The following is a 21,454-nucleotide window of genomic DNA, read 5'->3' on the forward strand; positions in this document are numbered from 1 at the left end:
GCCCTGCTCTGTGCATCACGGGGTGGTGCCGCAACCTCCCCATCGACCCTGCCTTGAGTGTGATAGGGGGCGGTGCCCCACCCCCCCAATCAGCCCTACCCTGAGCGTGACTGAGGGTGGCATCACAACCTCCCGATCCGCCCTGCTCTGGCATTACAGGGCGGCGCCCCAACTCCCCAATCAGCCCTGCTCTGAGCCCGACCAGGGGCTGCACCTAGGGATTGGGCCTGCCCTCTGCCACCCAGGAGCAGGCCTAAGCCAGCAGGTCGTTATCTCCCGAGGGGTCCCAGACTGCGAGAGGGCACAGGCCGGGCTGAGGGACCCTCCCTTCCCCCCCGAGTGCACAAATTTTTGTGCACCGGGCCTCTAGTATATATATATGTGTGTGTATATATATATATATATTAGAGGCCTGGTGCACGAATTTGGCCTGCAGGATCGGGCCGAAACTGGCTCTCCGACATCCCCTGAGGGGTCCCAAATTTCTAGAGGGTGCAGGCCAGGCTGAGGGACCCCACCGGTCCACAATCGGCTGGGGAGGGACCGCAGTAGGGCTCCAGGGCGTGTCTGGCCCTTCTTGCTCATTCTGGATCGGCCAAACCCCAGCAGCAAGCTAAACTACTGGTCGGAGCATCTGCCCCCTGGTGTTCAGTGCACGTCATAGCAGGCGGTTGAGCAGCCTTAGCATATCATTAGCATATTACGCTTTAATTGGTTGAACAGATGACTGGACTTAGCATATTAGGCTTTTATTATATAGTATATATTTTTGTTTGTATATAAACTCAATTAAAATGCTATGCCTAAGTTTATGGTATAGTTTATGTTTGTGGCATCAACTTAAAGGTATAAGTTTAAGCATAAGCTTAAAGGTAAGGATTTTTGTATTGTTAGATCCTCTTTCCTTCTCCATTTCATCACTCTATAGTAGGTTTTAGTATCATTAAGGTACAAAGTAACACCCTATGAATCCATTAAGTTATTTTTTTGCCAAACAGCTATATATGTTTTCTGGCACACAGAAATGTATAATTGAATCAATACATAACTAACTTGGGGCGGGGTGGCAGAATGATACTCTTGTAGAAAAGACAATGTACATTTTAAAATGTCAAAGTCTAGCCCAAACCGGTTTGGCTCAGTGGATAGAGCGCCGGCCTGCGGACTGAAAGGTCCCAGGTTCGATTCCGGTCAAGGGCATGTACCTGGGTTGTGGGCACATCCCCAGTGGGAGATGTGCAGGAGGCAGCTGATCGATGTTTCTCTCTTATCGATGTTTCTAACTCTCTATCTCTCTCCCTTCCTCTCTGTAAAAAATCAATAAAATGTATATATATAAAAAAATGTCAAAGTCTATTTTTGTTTCAGATCATTGTTTTTTGCCTATTCATGTGTGCTGGCCCAACCTGCCTTCTCTTTGTAGCCCTTCCAAGTCTTTTCCTGTCTGTTTCTTGCATTTATGGACACTGCACAGTTGGCTTTGCTAAATCTCCTCATCATGTAGTTTTAGTCTTGATAGGCCCAGGAGGACCCGGGCAAAAGATGATGTGGTTAAATGCACTCACAAGAATAGCTGGCATCTAAGCTCTGAGTGCTGATGCAGCTTCACATGTTTATAGAGCTTGATTCCATCTAACCTGCATCCTTATGGAAGCAGTTCTCAGTTTCACTGTTTTGGTGTGTAGGGACAGCACAATTTAGTGTCGTACGTACAACTCAGGTTGTGTATCGTTATTATCAGTAAAAATATGGAAGCGAATTTCTGATTTGGCAGGAAAAGATATGTGAAAATCCTGACTAACATAAGAGTCGTTTACCAAACTTATGAACCGAAGCAATTAGAATACAGAGGTAAATCTTGTTAAGTAAAAGCAAAAAATGTTTGGAAAAAGTTATTTCATGAAAATGCTGTGAAAACTGTTTTTTAAGAAAATATACAAATAAGAACAAGTAAAGAAACTGGACAATTTCGGAACAATTTCAGAAATGTCAGTATTTGTGTGATTGATCATGCCAAACCTTAGGTAGGCATCCCCTAAGAATGTGTTTTATAAATGAAGGTTACCTTTATTCTTGGGATACATTTTTTTTCTTTTTAATCAAACTGAATTCATGCTCTCATTCATGTGCTGAATTCCTTAGATCTTTGGAAAGCATCTACCTGTATTAGGGTTCTCCAGAGAAACAACCAGGTGAAAATTACATGTATATACAAGGAGATTTATTATGACAAATTGGCTTGCATGTTTTTATGGAGGCTAAGAAGTCCCACCATCTACTTTCTGCAAGGTGGGGACCCAAGAAAGCCAGCGATATGACTTAGTTTGAGTCTGAAGGCCTGAGAACCAGCGAGCCAGTGTTTCAATCAGTCCAGAGGCAGGAAAAGATGAGAAGTCCTAACTCAAGCAGACAGACAGGAAGCAAAAAACAGGGATGAATTCCTCCTCCTTTCTTCTCATGTCCTAGGTGGGCCTTCAACAGATTGGATGATGCTTACCCTAATTATGGAGGGCAATCTACTGTATCTACCAATGCTAATCTTGTTTGGAAACACCCTCACAGACACACTCAGAAATAACGTTTAATTTACCCATAGCCTGGCAAGTTTAATCATGGTTTAGCTAAAATAACCATCACAGCATCTCTGTTTAATTGCTTGGAGACTGATATTTTTTTAAAAATCTGATGCAATAATAGCCATATTTGGTTTGGGAGAGGAATGATACTGTAATTCTGATTTTTGAGAAATCCATGACAAAAACAAGCAAAAGAGAAGTCCACAGCATTGGAGTCTTAACTGAGCAGAGCTCTGCCCCACACTTTGACCATCTCCATGTGTGGCCATTCCATCATCATCTTTTGCTCTCCCCTCTTTCTCACCATTTCTGCTCCATTATTGTGCTGTTTCTTTAAAAGCCATCACTAGCTCTTCAATTCTTATTCCTCATCTGGACAAATGTTGTTACCTCATACCTGGTCTACCCCATTTTCAATCGCTATTTTGTAATCCATGTCCATACCATTAGCCAGTGTCACAAACAACACATCTCATTTCATGTTCATGCTGTCTCCATTGTCAATAGAGTTGGCTTGGTATTTAAGGGCCTTCACAATCTGTCCCCAGCCTACATTACCAACCTTTCCTTTAAAAAAATGATGTTTCTATCTCTCTCTCCCTCTCCCTATATATATATCTTTATTGTTGAAAGTATTACAGATATCCCCCTTTTTCCCTCCCGTTGACCCCCTCCACTGTGCTCCTGTCCCCTCTCCAGGCCTTCCCCGCATTATTGTCTGTCCATGAGCTGTGCATATATGCATATAAGTTCATTGGTTAATCTCTTCCCCCCCCCCCCCCCCCCCCGAAGTACATCAGCCTATTGCACACTTCAATGTCACTGGATCTATTTTTGTTCATCAGTTTGTTTTGTTCATTAAATTCCACATGTAAGTGAGATTATGTGATACATGTCTTTATCTGACTGGCTTATTTTGCTTAGCTTAATACACTCCAGGTCTCTCTATGCTGTCTCAGAGGGTAAGAGATCCTTCTTTTTTCACAGCTGCATAGTATTCCATTGTGTAAATGTACCATAGTTTTTTAATCTGTTCATCTATCAATGGGCACTTGGGCTGTTTCCAAATCTTAGCTATTGTAAATAACGCTACTATGAACATAGGGATGCATATATTGTTTGTGATTGGTGTTTCTGGCTTCTTAGGGCATATTCCTACATGTGGGATCACTGGGTCAAATGGCAGTTTCTTTTTAATTTTTTTGAGCAAACGTCAGACTGTTTTTTATAGCTTTTCTTCTATTTCAAATTCAGTATCGGAGGTTGTAGATTCTCAGCCCTCGAACTAAAGCCAGCCCACAGATATATTTTGTTTTGGTTTGTATAATGCTTTTAAATTATTTTTAATATATATTTTTATTGATTTCATAGAGGAAGGGAGAGGGACAGAGATAGAAACATCAGTGATGAGAGAGAATCATTGATTGGCTGCCTCCTGCATGTCCCCTACTGGGGATCAAGCCCCTTGACCGTAATCGAACCTGGGACCCTTGAGTCCGTAGGCTGATGCTCTATCCACTGAGCAAAACTGGCTAGGGCTTTTTAAAATTATTTTTAATTAGGTAAACACTTGAAATCAGGATGAACTTTTAAAATTAGCATGGAAATCTGCATTTCTATCTTCACTTAAAAAATCAGACGCCTTCAGTGCATAAATTTCTCCATGGTGCCAATTGGCTGGGGCTCACAGCCTCTGCTTTTCTTGACTAGGGAAGCTTGTCCCAAGCTTTACTACAACCTCCTCATGTTCTTCAGACACCCAGGGAGAGTGTCAGTTGCTACTTACTAGGTTTGCTTTCATACATTTTGACCATCATTTGAACCTTGAAAGCATTTGAGTTTTGCAGTCCTTTGATATACATTTCAGCCACAACATACACTGTTCCATTCTTGAACTTTGCTGTGTACTACTGCCTTATTTCTGTGTTTTTTTCTGAGGCCAGGTTTATGTCTTACTAGAGGCCTGGCGCATGAATTCGTACACCAGTGGGGTCCCTCGGACTGGCCTGTGGGATCAGGCTGAAACCAGCTCTCCGACATCCCCTGAGGAGCCCCCAATTGCGAGAGAGCGCAGGCTGGTCTGAGGGACCCCACTGGTGCACAATTGGGGCTGGGGAGGGACGTGGGAGGTTGTCCAGCTGGGGAAGGACTGCGGGAGGGCTCCAGGGTGTGTCCAGCCCCTCTCGCTCAGTCCCAATCAGCTGGAACCCAGCAGCAAGCTAACCTACTGGTCAGAGCATCTGCCCCCTGGTGGTCAGTGCACATCATAGGTTGAGTGGCCTTAGCATATCATTAGTATATTATGCTTTGATTGGTTGAACGGACGACTGGGCACTTAGCATTAGGCTTTTATTTTATGTCTTATGTTGTCACTATTGTTGTGGTTGCCAGCATAAACACACCCAGCACCCACAAACCCATAAAACCTTTTTGACTGCTCCAGGAGACAGTAATTACTTCTCTGCACGCCTGTGGGAGTCCTTTATTCAGAATGCTTGCACAGTAACACTTACCATAGTTTTTTTATAGTTGATTATTTAAATAACATTTTCCCCAGCTTGATTGTTAGTTTGTTAGAAAAAGGGATTATGGCTTGTCTTTCTTTATCCAACACCTTATGTGTTCAACAGACATTTATCAAAAAAATAACAAGAGTTTGATAAGCAAGAGACTTGAGCTTAGTCTGGCTATCGATTCAGTGATTCTGTTCTATAATAAGTGACCTTTTGGTGTTTACCATGTAGCTTTATCTCAAGCCTCTTATATTAACCTAAATGTATTTTGGAAAAAGCAATTAACCAATCCAAGCTGACCTTGGATTTATTTCTAAATGCATGAAAACCTGTCTGTCAGAGACAGTTATCAAACCCAGTGATCATTGCCACATAACTGCTGGCCTTGGGCAGCAAAGAAAGCTTATTGATTTTTCTCTGACTGTTCTGCAGCATCCCCTCCTTGTTATAGTGGGATTTTGCTACCTTCCTGTATATAATGTATCCCGATTCATTTTCTCCTTGTGATGGGAAGATGAGTTAGTTACATACCGACGTGTGTGTAACGAGCAGTTATTTGCTGGTATATATTCTGTTATTTGGAGAGAGATCTGTTTAATATCAAGAAATGGTAGGGATTTCAGTAGCTCACATCTTAGTAAAACTGCAAAGGAAAATAGTATATAGTTGATGAAATGTTGAGACAGTGAAATAATTACAGACAAATAAAGATGCATTTATCTTTATCTAGAGATCTTTGGTGTATCTTTAGATCTTTGGTTCAGGTCTCATTCGAAGAGGGCCGAGTAATTGTAGACAGTGTGCTGGGGTGGAAATAGCATCTGTTTTGCAGGAAGAGACCTGGATTTAGAATCAGTTCATCAATACACTAAAGTCACTTTACTTAACCTCTTCCTATTTTCACACTAGTGGGTCTCAGAGGGTTGTTGTGAGGATCACAGGAAGTGGTATATGTAAAGCACTCAGTACAGTGCCTGGCATGTAGACACTAGTCTCCTTTCTCTCATTTAGCCAGAGCCAGTGGGGAAGAGGAGCAGAAAAGTACATGTAATTCAGGAATGATTCCTTAAATGTTTTGTATTTCCAAACTAGTTAATTTTTTCTTTAATGGCCCTTTCCCATTTCTGATATTCTACATCATCCCCGCCTCTTGGATCACATTGAATACTTCCTGAAGGAAGGCCTGTCTGAACTTGAGTCCTGAATCAGGAAGAGTTAGTGATTTGTCAAAGAGGAGGGGAGAGGGCCTGGGACTGAATATTACACTGATGGTTGATGGAGGCTGTTGATATGCTTTAAAACCAGAGATTCTTAGAAGTTGAGAAGCATCCCCACTGCTCAGCAGTCACTGCTCAGATAGCTCAGATTCCTTTCCTCCTTCTGGGGGCCCCACCCCAGTATGGTTTATGGAACTGGGCTAGGAAATACAAGCGTTGTAACAGGAATTACCATTGGGTGCTTACTGTCAGGTACTGTCCTAACGCTTTGTGGGTTTGAATCATTTAATATCCCCATGAATAGTACTATTATTAGCTTTATTTTACATGAGGAGGACACTAGCACAGAAAGATAAAGTGACATGTCCAGAACTTCCCAGTAAGTAGTAGAGCTGGCTGGGCTCTGAACCCAACTGCTGCTGTTGCCCTGCTAGGGGGAGACCCTGTAGTAAAGAAAGTGTTACTTTGATTAGTCTAACTCTCTTCACACAACCACAGAATGAAAAGTGGGGACTTAGGTATTTTTCTGTGTGTTTGTCTTATACGGCTGTACAGAGTCTCTCATGGAGGATGAACTTGTCTTCATTTATGGGTTGGGTAGGAGAGTTGCATTAAGAATTACAAACAAATAGTCACAACCCTGAGTCACACTTCTTTTTTTTTTTTTTTAATACAGAAAGGAAAGTCCAAGAAACAAAATAACAGTTTATGTGGATAGTATTATGGATTGAAAAATTATAGACTTCAAAAGAAATACTAGAGACCTTCCCATCATATACAAATGTTTTTATATAGCTACTTAACAACCAGGTGTGTTTTTTGTTGTTTATTTTACAAGTTTAGAAATTTAGACAGTTTCACTATAGGAACATCTGCCTCATGATTACTCCTTCTATAAATTCGTGTTAAAAATTTTCTTTTTTTTTGTTTTGTTAATCCTCACCTGAGGATGTTTTTCCATTGGTTTTTAGGTAGAGTGGAAGAGAGAGGGAAAGACAGAGAGAGAAACATCAATGTGAGAGAAACACATTGATTGGTTTCCTCATGCATGAGCCCTGACCAGGGCCTGGGCTGGGGAAGAGTTTGCAACCAAGGTAGGTGCCCTTGACCGGAATCAAACCCGGGGCCCTTTGGTCTGCAGGCCGATGCTTTATCCGCTGAGCCAAACCAGCTAGGGCAAAAAATTTTCATTTTTTGATAAGGAGCAATGGTATTTAGATGAACAAACATTTATCGAATATCCAATGTCAAACAGCTGTGGCTATAGGGAATGAATCTAATTGCTCACAACACTGAGGTTAATGTTATCATCATTTCACAGATAAGGAAACTGATGTTCAAAGGTGTTATCTAGACAGTAAGTGGAAAAACTGAGATTTGAACCCAGGCAGAGACCATATTTTTCTCATTTATGTTGAGTAAATGAGTAATTTGAAGATGTATTAGAGAGGACCTGCCTCCAAAAAACAGTCTCATTAAGAGGATAATATTTATCAAGATCAATAACAAAGTAAGATGCACACAGAACATAGAGATGAAAGGTTGCTTCCAGCCAAGTAGGTCAGGAAAGTCTTTAGGAAGAAAGATGCTTTAAAAAATATTTTTTTCAGCCCTAGCCGGTTTGGCTCAGTGGATAGAGCGTCGGCCTGCAGACTGAAGGGTCCCGGGTTTGATTCCGGCCAAGGGCACATGCCCAGGTTGCAGGCTCGATCCCCAGTCGGGGGCATGCAAGAGGCAGCCAATCAATGATTCTCTCTCATCATTGATGTTTCTATCTCTCTCTCCCTCTTCCTTCCTCTTTGAAATCAATAAAGAAAAAATATTTTTTTTTTTCAGAGATAGGAGGGCATTTCTGGCAGAGAGAATAGCAAGCAGGTAACTCTGAGTTATATCCAGAGAGGAGAAGGTAGGCAGGTAGGAGGTGTTTAGTGAATGGTGGGGTTTGGTCCAGGAGGAGTGTAGCACTTGAAGAGCAAGCAGTGGAAGGCCAGGCTGACAAGGAGACTGGGACCAGGTTCTAGATTCTTGGTACATTTCTTCAATACCCCGTGCCCTCTCTAGTCATGCTATGGTACCATAACCATTTGAGAGTACACTATATGTGGAGTTTCATGCCTCTTTACAAACTTTGCTCACATTTAAAAAATATATATATTTTTATTGATTTCAGAGAGGAAGAGAGAGGGAGAGAAACATCATTGATGAGAGAGAATCATTGATCGACTGCCTTCTCCACACCCATATTGGGGATTGAGCCCACAACCTGGCATGTGCCCTTGACCAGAATCGAACCCAGGACCCTTCAGTCCGCAGGCCGACGCTCTATCCACTGAGCCAAACATTTTTTCCCCATGGTCTGTAATGCCATTTACTGCCTTATTCACCTGATTCATTGATAGCCTTCCCTGGATACTCCAGTAAGAATTAATTGCAGCTGTTTTGGTGGTCCCTAAAATGTAGCATATATTTCTAGTTCACATTTATTTCATTTTACCTTACATAATTGTTTACATTTCTCTCCAACTAAAGGGTAATCTTCTGGAGAGCAAGATGAGGTCATATTTATCATTATATCCATTCTTTCAGTTCTAAGGGCCCAGTTTAATCTTTGTACATAGTCAATAATTAAAATATTTGTGGAATTAAATAAATAATGGTTTAGAAATTTATATTTATTTTCCCTGATAAATATTAAATTAGTGCCAAAAACTACTAAAAGTAAAAGAAGGAAGAGGTTAAATTATTCTTTATAGATATACTAGAGGCCCTGTGCACGACATTTGTGCACTAGGGTGGGGGGGCGGATGTCCCTCAGCCTGGCCTGCGCCTTCTTGCAGTCTGGGACCCCTTGGGGGATGTCCGCCTGCCAGCTTAGGCCTGATCCCCAGAGATTCCCTCAGGGATTCCCCTGGGGACCGGGCCTAAGCCAGCAGTCAGACATCCCTCTCACAGTCCGGGACCCCTCACTCCTTACTGCCTGCCTGCAGCAGAGGTAGGAGAGGCTCCTGCCACTGCCACTGCACTTGCCAGCCATGAGACGCTCCTGTGTTGAGCGTCTGCCCCTTGGTGGTCAGTGCTCATCATAGCAACCAATTGTTCTGCCATTCGGTTGATTTGCATATAAGCCTTTTTTGATATAGGATTGTGTTTATACATGTAATGCTTGTAATAAAGATAATGGTAGAAAATAAATGTGTTCTCATCCTACCTTTTGTTTTTCACTTATAAAGTGTTATAATATATTCATTAGTAATGAAATCATAAGCTCACAATAAATGTTAATCTCTTATTGAGGTGGTTGAGAATGGAATGATTGTTTTTTGCTAGAGTATTTTAAAATGACTGTAGGGATGCATATATGTGTGCTTGTTTTTAGATTTAAAAAATTTATTTTTCTTAAACACTGAGAATGTCCCAATTATTTATTATAGACAGATATTTCAATTGTCGTATAATTGAGTTATTTAAAGCTGTCATATGCTGATCTTGCCACACATTAATTGAGAGACTATAGGCAAAATACTTAAATTCTCTAAATATCACTTTTCCTGTCTGTAAAGTGAAACAAGAATATCTTGGATCGTGATCGTGAGAATTTGAAATAATGTAAATAAAGTACTTTTGCCTGGTACACAATAATGCTAAATAATTATACCAGTTTTCTTATTTTTTTAAAAAAATATATTTTATTGATTTTTCACAGAGAGGAAGGGAGAGGGATAGAGAGTTAGAAACATTGATGAGAGAGAAACATGATCAGCTGCCTCCTGCACACCCCCTACTAGGGATGTGCCCGCAACCAAGGTACATGGCCTTGACCGTAATCGAACCTGGGACCCTTCAGTCCGCAGGCCGACGCTCTGTCCCCTGAGCCAAACCAGTTAGGGCCAGTTTTCTTATTTTATTTACTTAGCATTTAATATGAGCTTGGTATATGTTTCATTAATTTAGTATTATGCCCTAGCTTGATCATCTTAATCCTAAAATTCTCTTTTCAGTTTTAGTAAAATGAAGACAGTATATCTAAATATTACTCATTTCATTCTATTAAATATAGGCTTATGGAGCTTATTTGAATATATAGGAATTATGTCAAGACCATGATAGACAAAAATCTAGTAAATATGAATAGGCTGTTTATAAGATGAAAATAGTAAACAATGAAAAAAAGTTCATATTAGTGATTGGAAATTAAATATATAAATTAAGACAGAATCAAAGTATAATTTTTTATTTATCACATTCATTTCTTTACTATAATTATATAGATTGGAGTTACAGGGACTTAAGTACATTCATGTTATATAAATAGATACAGTACATTTGGAAGACAATTTGGAAATGTTTAGTAGGAGCCTTGCTGGTATTTGTATTGTTTGACAGTAGTTCTACTCCTAGAAGAATATCCACAGAAAATAATCTACCAGACAAAAAATGTGTATTAAAATATTTTTACAATATTATCTATAACAATAAAAGCAAACAGGAAACACCCTAAAGTATAAGATAAATGATAGCATATTAAACTATGGGATTGTTTCACAGCTGTTAAAAATGCATACTGTAGCAATGTAGGAGAATGCATATGCAATAATGTTGAATGAAAAATATGTAACAAAACTATATCATTGCTATAATTATGTAAAAATGTGTGTAACAAAGGATAGTCTTCAAAGGGGAATATGAATGAATTGTGTTAAATTAGTTGATTATGAGTGATTATTTTTTTCCTTTTGAAAATTTGCAGTCAATTCTTGAAATATTTGTGGAATTAAATGAATAGTGGTATAGAAATTGTGTTTCTTTTCTTCAGTAAATATTAAATTAGTACCAGAAACTACTAAAAGAATTAAGAGGTTGATTTGATTATTCTTTATAGGCATATTGTATTATAAAGTTATTTCAATGTCAACTTTTAAGAAAGAGTTATACTTATCATAAGTAGAAGAAAATCTTGAGGATAATCTCCTTATCCCTGACAGCTTAGACAGTGATGGCGAACCTATGACACGCGTGTCAGAGGTGACACGCAAACTCATTTTTTTGGTTGATTTTTCTTTGTTAAATGGCATTTAAATATATAAAATAAATATCAAAAATATAAGTCTTTGTTTTACTGTGGTTGCAAATATCAAAAAATTTCTATATGTGACATGGCACCAGAGTTAAGTTAGGATTTTTCAAAATGCTGACACACTGAGCTCAAAAGGTTCGCCATCACTGGCTTAGAACAAGGTATAGCTATCATTAAAATTACTGTGACATGAGATCTATATGTCAGTATAATGTGAGCATATATTTCTATATAAAATAAAATGAAGACCTTAAAGAGAAGCCGAGCTTTAAAGGATAGGACTATTTGTTTTTAATATGACTTCTCTTTATTTTAGAACTGATAGATGTCACACGCACCCTGCTGCTTCTAAACCCAGACTTTACCACGGCATGGAACGTGAGGTATGTCATTCTTATCAGTGATAAAATGAAGTTGTCCAAATTTCTGAAGACATACAAGCCCCATGAGTTGTAAAATGAAATATAAACCATATGTCCATGGCATCTTCTACTCGTTCTTTATAATAAGCCCATGAAAATTTTAACATACACTTTGCCCCTTTTTGCATATTTATGTCTGTTCTCTATAAACTTCTTTCCTGAAATATAAATCATCATGTTGAGTTACAGTATACCATTTGATACCTGCTTTTATTTTCCTTTCTTTTTAAGAGAAGTAGGGGCAATCAGCATAGTTGGTTGACAAGTAAGACCCTGGTTAGTATATTTGAGAAGCATTACAGTGTGTGGAGTGAGCATTCAAGGCCACAAACTTGTAATCTCAGTTTAGTCACTAACATTGGGACCTCTGTGGGCAAATCACCTGCAGACTCTGGCACTCAGTTGTTTTAGAGAGAGGTCATATTTTATTGATATCTTTAATTCTATTATTGTAGCTTTAAACACAAATACTTGATCGAACTATTACAATTCAAACCAGGTTCATGTTTTTCAATATATATGGTTTTTAAAAACTGGTGGTTCCTTAGACTAACACAAATCTCTTAAGAGGAAGGCAGGATACAAATTATCCTATATAATAAAAGCGTGATATGCTAATTAGACCAGACATCCTTCCAGACGACCTTCTGTGTGAAGTCAGGGCTGCAAGGGCTGAGGCAGAGGTGGCTGCCATGGTGGGCAGGGCCCGAGGCAGCTGCCATGGCAGCAGGGTCCAAGCCCCTTGCATGGATTTTGTGCATTGGGCCTCTAGTAGATAAATAAAAGTGAAGTCTCAATGAACATTGTGAATACATTTTAATTTTTCTATAGAGAAAAGCCATGGATTCTAACTTTTTGTCTTTTAAGATTACTTAAATAATACTTCATTTAATTTTCTTTTCTTTATTTATTTTTATTTTTTTGTTAATCCTCACCCGAGGATATTCTTCCATTGATTTTTTTTATTTTTAGGGAGAGTGGAAGAGAGAGGGAAAGACAGAGAGAAACGTCGATGTGAGCAAAACACATCGATTGGTTGCCTCCTGCACGAGGCCTGGGCTGGAGAGGAGCCTGCAACCAAGGTATGTGCCCTTGACCAGAATTGAATCTGGGACCCTTTGGTCCACAGGCCGATGCTCTATCCACTGAGCCAAACTGGCCAGCGTCTTCATTTAATTTTCTGTGAATTTTAAGCAAGGTTATAATCTGAGTTAGTATTTTTTAATATCTGCTGAAATTTTGTATTTAACTGATTTTTTAAATTTTAGGTAACTTTTACGATACGTCTTTTTTAAATTGTCTTTTGAATAATTAATGATCAGATATAAAGAGTGAGTTATATAGCTTCAAAATATATGTAATTTTATAATTCTCATTTTCTTTTATGGAAAGCACCACAGCAGTAGGGAATAGACTAATATTTATGAGTGGCTACTATATTCCAAGGACCATACTACAACTTTATACATTATCTTATTTAATCCACACAATTCTTGACAACTTTTTTTTCATTCATCAAATATTGATTGATAATTATTGTGTGCTAGGTTCTAGGCACTGGGAATAAAACCAAGAATAAAACAAACAAAAATCCCTGTCCTTATGAAATTTTTATTCTAATAATAAGAAGAAAAGCAATAAGGACATTCACAAGTAAAATATATAATAGATCATGTGTTGGCAAATCCTATGGGGAGAAGCTGGGAAAAGAATAGGGAAGGCCAGAAAGAGAAAAGAAAGAGTGGTATTGCAGTGCGAAATAGGAGACATTAGAGTAAAGACTGCATGAAATCAGGGATCAGTCTTTGTGGATTCTGGGGTAGGAGCATTCCAAGTGGACGGAACAGCAAGTGAAAAAGCCCCCAGTCATCTGAATTGTCCCTGGGTGTTCTGGGACAGCAAGGAGTCCGGTGTAACTGGAGTAGCATGAAAGAGGGAAAGAATAATTTAGCTAAGAGATACTGGTAACTTATAAGATGAGCTCAGCAGGGAAGTCAGAAGTCATAAGATTCTCACCTATTTTATAAACTGTATAAGCTTATACTGTATTTAATAATCCGGTTTAAAGACATAGATGATGAATTGGATGTGAGAGAATCAAGAGGGTGAAGTTTGACTCTGGTTTTGGGCCTAAGCAACTGAAAGGACGGAGTTGCCATTTACTGAAAAGGGGACATCTAGAAGAGGAGCAGATTTAGGTGGGGCTGCTGGTTGGCAAGTCATTTTGGGATGTTAGGTTTGTGTCTAGCTTGTTGTGTATGAATCTAAAATTCAGGTGAGCGTTCTAGGCCAGATGTTAATTTGGGAATCACTGGAAAATAGATGGTATTTAAAGCCCTGAGATTGTTTGAGATACCCAAAGAAGTGGGTATAGGTAGAAAAGAGACCCAGTCCAAAGACTGAGCACTGCTTACACTACAGTTTTCTAGAGTTGCACAGCCCAATATAGTAGCCACTAGCCATATGTGGCTATTGAGCCCTTGAAATGTGACTCAGTTGAAAGGTGCTATAAGTGTAAACTACAGCAGATTCTGAAGCCTTAGTACCCCTAAAGTAAAATATCTTATTACTAATTTTTATATTGATTACGTGTTGAAATTGTAATATTTTGGAGGTACTGAGTAAGGTGGTCAGGGCACTCACTGAAAATATTTAAATGCAGTGAAAAAGAAAGGAAGGTAATAGAGAAGTGGGAATACCATTTTTATTCATGTTCTCATATTCCTCATTAGAGAGAAATTGAAAATCCTTAAACAAAAAAAAATTCCTACTAGCATAATGTATGTACATACATGTACATACACACATATATATAATTCAGTGGAGGAGAAAGAACCTAGTCTTAAGATATATGAATCTTAAGTCCTATTTCATCAATTAACTAGCAGACAACTTTGGACAAAACCTATTAACTTCTCAAGAGATTTAGTTTTTATGATTCTTTTGAAATGGACTTTTTTTTATTATATGTGGTTTGGTCTTATGAAATGAAATTGTTCTATAAAATAATTTCAGTGATGTTAATAGCGATTAATCTTGAACTTATTCTAGGAAGATTATTGGGAAAGTTTTTTGCCAGATAAGTAGAAAGGAAATTTTGATTTTTTTTAAAAAACATTGTAGATATGTGTTCTAGTGAATTTTTAAAAATATATATTTTATTGATTTTACAGAGAGGAAGGGAGAGTGATAGAGAGTTAGAAACATCGATGAGAGAGAAACATCGATCAGCTGCCTTCTGCACTCCCCCGACTAGGGATTGAGCCCACAACCAAGGTACCCTTGACCAGAATTGAATTCGGGACCCTTCAGTTCGAGGGCTGATGTTCTATCCACTGAGCCAAACCAGTTAGGGCTGTTCTAGTAAATTTTAATTTGTATTAGTAAGATTGATTGACATATGAAGACATGGAATCATGAATACATAGCGAAGAAAAAACAACCAGCTTTGGAAGTAAACTGATCTAACCCTGTACGATCTTTTGCAAACCAAAGACTTAACATTTTATGTTTAATTGTTGGTGTATTTCTTCTGCAGGAACTCTGGGAAGAATTGAGAGATTTTGACTGCATTTTATAAACTGCTAAAAGCTGGTATAGCACATTGGTACTTCAATTTATAGGTGTTTCAGTCTTAGGAAAAAAAATACAGGCAAGAGTAAGTTTTTGAACCGATATCCTGAGGTTAGAGTGAGTGATGCATGTAGTTTAAAAATCCATCTGGTTATAGAAAAAAGTGACAGCTGCTTCTGTTTTTCTCTCCTGTTTTGTTTTCTTTGAATTTGCTTTGAAAATTGGTGAATTACTTGATGAAAGAGGTTGACTTCATAACAATGTCCTATTTTTCCAACAGTCTGCACATAGAGTAAGCAGAACATCTTTGAGCAACTAGAGTAGCTGACAACAAGCTCCAGTGATTTGGGTCCTTTACTCATGGCCTATTGATTTAAATTGGTAACTTTATGGATCTAATTTTTGGTTCTGACACTTTGAGCTTGGAGACCTTGATCATGTTATTGAATCTCTTCCTAATTCAGTTTCCCCATCTGTAAAATTGAGTTAATATTAGATTGCACCATATGAAATTGTTGTTTTTGTAGATCAAAGATGATGAAATCCAAGCATTCATATCCTGGTTTCTAATACCAGTCTCTAATAGAAAGAACTGGGCTTCTTGGGAAAATGGCTGATTTTAAAACCAGAGCAGGGAACATACAAGATGAACCTGGAATATTTCACAAGGCCAGGAAGTTAGGAAGTAGTCAGGAAGTGCTCAAAAATAATATGAGCCAAAGCTGGAATAAGTTGAATAATAAAATAATATTGGCTTATACCCCAGAGTATAAAATGAATATCTGTAAGTTCATACTCACATCAATAAATGATTGAATAAATAAACAAATAAATAGGACACAATAGACAAATTCGCTATATAGAAGATTTCCGAATAATTTGCCTTGATGACCCCCCTCAAGGAGGGGAGTATAATTTCCTACTCAAGTGTGACTTCCAAAAAGTGCAGTGGAGAAAACCTGGTATACACTACCTCAGCCAAGTAATCCAGGTCAACATCAACAATGACAAGCCGTGCTATTATGTGCCCCTGATAGGATGTGATGAAAATGGCACTTTACCTCTGTGGTCTCTTCCTCTTCAGAACTCACAATCCTAGTCTTACCATGAGAAAACATACAAAATACCTGATCAGTACTCTGTCAAGGCCATTAAAAATTAGGTATACCTGAGTATACTTGAGGGATCAAGAGGAACCTAAGGAGACATAATAGTCGAATGTAATATGCTATACTGGATAGGACCCTGGAATCGAAAAAGGGCATTTGGTAAAAGCTAAGGAATTCCAAAAAAAGCATGGTTCCAATAGTGATCTGTCAATAATGGTTCATCAGTTATTACAAATGTACCATAATATGTTAACAATAGAGGAAACTGGGTAAATGGCATGCAGGAATTCTCCTTACTATGCTTACAAATTTTGTCAATTTTAAAAAGAATTCTAAAATAAAAGGTTTATTTCAAAAAACAATTGAATATTGGCATTTCACGTGGTTCAACATAATACTTATAGGATTATTGTGAGAATTAAATTAGATAATATATGCAAATCAATTAACATAGTGCCTGACTCAGGAGAAGTTCAATAAATGGTAGTTTTTATAAGGATGACTTTTATTATTATTTATTGTCATTTCAGACAGAATAACTGAAGATTGAGGGGAAAGGTAGCATTTGTTTATTCAGTATCTACTATGTGCCAATTACTGAGTTAACCAGTGGAGGTTTAGTCATAGACAAGTACCCTGGTCTCCTACAAATTTTGACTAGAATGACAGCAGAGAGAAGCAGTAACTAATAGTTTGCAATAGAGAGGAAAATGTAAAAAAAATTAAGATAAACTTTGCAGAAGTATAAAAATACAGTAACATATAGAGGAATAAAGCACACCACTCACCTTAGTAACCCCTGGATGCTCCATGGGTATTTTTTTTTAGCTTCAGGACTAGCTAGTCTTTGTAACAATTAGCGATCACAAAAAATTAAAGTTTTCAAGGGAAAGTGATGAGATTTTTCCATATTCTCTTTAATCAGAAAGTAAAATATGCAGCAAAAATTTTAAAGGAGTAATTTTTATTGCTTGAATAATCTGTGTGAAAAACTTCATTCCTTTTATAATTCTACCTTGTATTGTTTCTTAAAATTTCTTAGTTTACTCCCTTCTCCCACTTTGTTAAAAAAAAAAATCCTCACATAATTTCATCCCACAACACGGTTTCCCATGTAGCATGGCACTGTTCCTTATCACCCGTGCTCTCTTCTCCCAAAACAGCACAGGTGTCTTTCGCTTTTCTAGTTAGTTCCCCTCACATTTATTTGATGACCCTCACTTTATTCCTTCTTCCCATATTAGCTTACCACCCAATTCTTGTAGGATAGATAGAGAAGCACAGCTTATTCCGTATGTCTGAAAATAAAGCCACCTCAATTAAGGCAGTACTCCATTTCCTCAATTTATTAAAAAGTCCAAAAAAAGATTGTTTTAGGCTAATACCAATATGTGCATGAAATAATCAAATGTCTTATGATAATTAATTTTTCAATTTAGTTATATACCTAGAAAATAACGTGAAATATTTTAACACATAAATTTAATTTCCTACTCACATTTCATTAAACAATTTAATTCAAACTGATGGCTACTGACATCAGTAACTTGGTCATCACTAATCTTTTTGTGATCACTAATTTTTTTTAGTTATCTAGCAGTTTACTTATATCTAAGTTGTTTGAGATACAGCACTTCTTGAATCCAAGGAGTGGAGCATAATTGACCTCTGTGGTAAATTAATAATTATAATAATTATGAATTATTACGAATTATTGTAAACAATTATACATTATTAATATAATAATTCAATATTAATTATATTGAATATTTAGATATTCAAATATAATGAGCAACTTAACATTTTATTTAAAACTTTGCTTACAGTTCATATGCGACTGGAAATTTTATCTCAAGTTAGATTCCTACTTAAATACATTAGAGCAGTTTATTTTTTATTGTATCTCTAGGTTATGTGGTAGCCATAACTTAACCACCTTCCGTATTCCATTTTCAGGTAATCTTTAAAAACTAGTTTATGACAATATCTAACACCTAAAATGTTTTTTCGGTCCTGTTCCCAGGAATGTTTATTAAATTGATATTAAAATTTTGCTCCCTTTTTTATGATTCTATTAGGTGATCTTTTTAAGCATATATATATATATACACCATTGATTGAGGTTATTTTAAGCTAAGATGTCTTCTCAAATACTACTTTGTTGTTCAAATAAAGAAATTAAGAGAGCACACCTAATTTAAGAAACTTTATAAAGATTTAGTTGTAAGGTAACTTCCTATTTACTGAAGAAAATTAAATGTCCCTTTGTTTATAGACATCCATGGGAATATAGTTAAGCAATTGTAAATAAGGAGAGGTTTTAAAATTAGTAAATGGAAATTATACTTAATACAATAAGTTATTTACGGAAATGGTTTTTAACCTTTAGTGTGCACCACCCAAGGGCATGCTAAAACACATTGCTTTGCCCACTGGAGTTTTTGATTCAGTGGGTCTAGGATGAGGCCTGAGACTTTATTTCTCAACAGTTTCAAATGATGATGTAGTCAGGGATCCTAATTTGAGAATCTGTTCTACAAAGTACTTAAAATTACATAGAGCAGTATTGTGCCTTTCTTTATATAGGTAACCTGACTTATTGTATGAACAAAACATTTACCGATTTCAGAAGAAAAAGGATCTAGGACTGCAAAAGTAATTGGCTGTTGCATTAAATATTCTTTTAAGATGATACAGGTTTCCTGTACATTGGAAGAAAAATAGTCAATAATTTCATCTACTAAAGCAGCCATATATACACCTTCATATTATTTTTTATAGAGTGAAATGATTGTAAAATACAAGTATTTATTATCACTTATTAAGTATTTTCATTAAAAAGGAAGTTATTTTTCTTTTCAAATAAAAGGTTAGAAATAGTATGTTGCTGTTGGAAAGAAAATGTATTGTGGTATTTAGGAACTAATCCACCTAAGTAGGTGAGGTATACATGCTGGGCTTTGGTTTTGTTGGGATTACTTTTCCCTAAAATATATGTAATCAGCCCTACAACAGGAAGGATGTTTCAAGATTAAGAAATATTAGCAAATGACCTAGTTTCATTATAAAATAATAATACATTGAAAATTAATATCAGAACTTATAAAAACTTATCTGAGAAATTAAACCTAAACCTAAATCGTTTTTACCTGAGAAGTATGGGGAGCACTTTTGCATGACATTCTTTATACTGCATTGAAGCTTGGAACACTTTTTAAAAATAAAAATTTCACATAGCTCTTACTTCTGTTTATATTTCAAAAGTGGTCTAGTGTAATAAGACCCATGCAGGTATTTTACCTGGTAATATGCCTTTTGGAAACTTACCCTAAGTGGTAGTACAAACAAAAGAAGTCATAAGCACAAAGCTCTTTGTTTCAGAATTATTTTAGAGTAGCAAAAACTTGGAAGCAACCTAAATGTCTAACATAGGGAAGACCATAATTAACAGCATAGCTACTGAATGAATACCATTTGACCACTTAAATGTTCATACAGTTCAGTTGGTTGGGAGTGTCGGCCAGCATACCAAAAGGTTGTGGGCTTGATCCCTGGTCAGGGTTGCATATGGGAGGCAACCAATCCATGTCTCTTTCACATCGATGTTTCTCTTTCTCTGTCTCTCCCCCTCCCTTCCATTCTCTCAAATAAATAAGTAAGTAAGTAAGTAAATAAATAAATAGATAAATAAAATAAATAAAAATATATCCTCACCTGGCCTATGTGGCTCAGTTTGCTCATATATCAGAAGGTTACTGGTTCAATTCCAGGTAGTTAGGGCACATGCCTGGGTTGCAGGCTCCATCTCCAGTAGGGGCATGCAAGAAATAGCCCATGGATGTTTCTCTCTCATGGGTGTTTCTATCTCTCTTTCCCTCTCCCTTCCTCTCTCTAAAATCAATAAAAACATATTAAAAACAAAACATTAAAAAGTATCCTCGGATGAGGATTAAATAAATGTAATGTTCATATAGGAACAAACATATAAGAGCAGAATATAAAATTAAAAGGTAGATGCAGCCTGGCCTGCATGGCTCAGTGGTTGAGTGTCAACCTGTGAACCAGGTGGTCACAGTTGGATTTCCAGTCAGAGCACATGCCTGGGTTGCGGATTAGATTCCCCATGAGGGGCGAGCAGGAGGCAGCTGATCAATGATTCTCTTTCATCATTGATGTTTCTCTCTTTCTCCCTTCCTCTCTGAAATCAATTTTTAAAATTATATATATATATATATATATATATATATATATATATATATATATATATTAAAAGGTAGATGCATATGAGGAAAGGTAGAGGGAAAATTCAAAAATAAAAATAGTAATTGAGATTACATCTCAATCATACTGTGTTAGTTGTATGTGTATTTTTTTGTTAATGAACCAGGCCATATTAAGTCCTACTTAGGAAGCTGGACAATCCTTGCCTCATTTTGGAGCTGCCCTACAGATACTGATGTCAGGCCTTGTAAGGTTTGCAAACCCCTTGGCCTTCTTCCAAATAGATAACTAAAAGGTCCACCACCGACTTAAAGCTTTTATTTGTTATTTTAAGATTATGAGAATACATTCTTGATTACTGTATGTGACATGTATGAGTTTTGTTTTCTTTCTTTTTTCAAAAATTTTTGGAAATTCACTTCTCAATGAGGTTATATTAATACCCATACAATATGTTTGGATAGAAAGATAAAGTAATGGTTCTTTTTATTTTTCTTTTACAGAAAAGAGCTGATCCTCTCTGGCACTTTAAATCCAATTAAGGATTTACATCTGGGAAAACTGGCCTTAACTAAGTTTCCAAAGAGTCCAGAAACATGGATTCACAGGTGTGGTTAATGTACACCTTAGGATTCTTACGTAGGATTCAGAATGGCTGGAGAAAACATAGTGTGTGAAACCAGGTCACATACTGGTTCAGAGAATGAATTTTAAAGTCAAGTTATGTTTAAATCTTGATGCCAGCACTT

The 21,454-nt window shown here is 37.2% G+C and overlaps 1 protein-coding gene across 1 annotated transcript in view; it reads left to right on the forward strand.

Moving 5' to 3' along the window:
• PTAR1 (protein prenyltransferase alpha subunit repeat containing 1) overlaps positions 1–21,454 on the forward strand; it is a 53,893-nt gene that overhangs the window by 12,922 nt on the left and 19,517 nt on the right. The window contains exons 3-4 of the mRNA XM_070431524.1: positions 11,697–11,763; positions 21,209–21,313. Coding sequence (XP_070287625.1) covers positions 11,697–11,763; positions 21,209–21,313 — 172 coding nt within the window. The remainder of the gene's footprint in view (positions 1–11,696; positions 11,764–21,208; positions 21,314–21,454) is intronic.

Source organism: Myotis yumanensis, unplaced genomic scaffold (assembly GCF_028538775.1).
Source record: "Myotis yumanensis isolate MYYU_CA2020_CCGP unplaced genomic scaffold, mMyoYum1.0.hap1 SCAF_12, whole genome shotgun sequence".
NCBI classification, from domain to species: Eukaryota; Metazoa; Chordata; class Mammalia; order Chiroptera; family Vespertilionidae; genus Myotis; species Myotis yumanensis.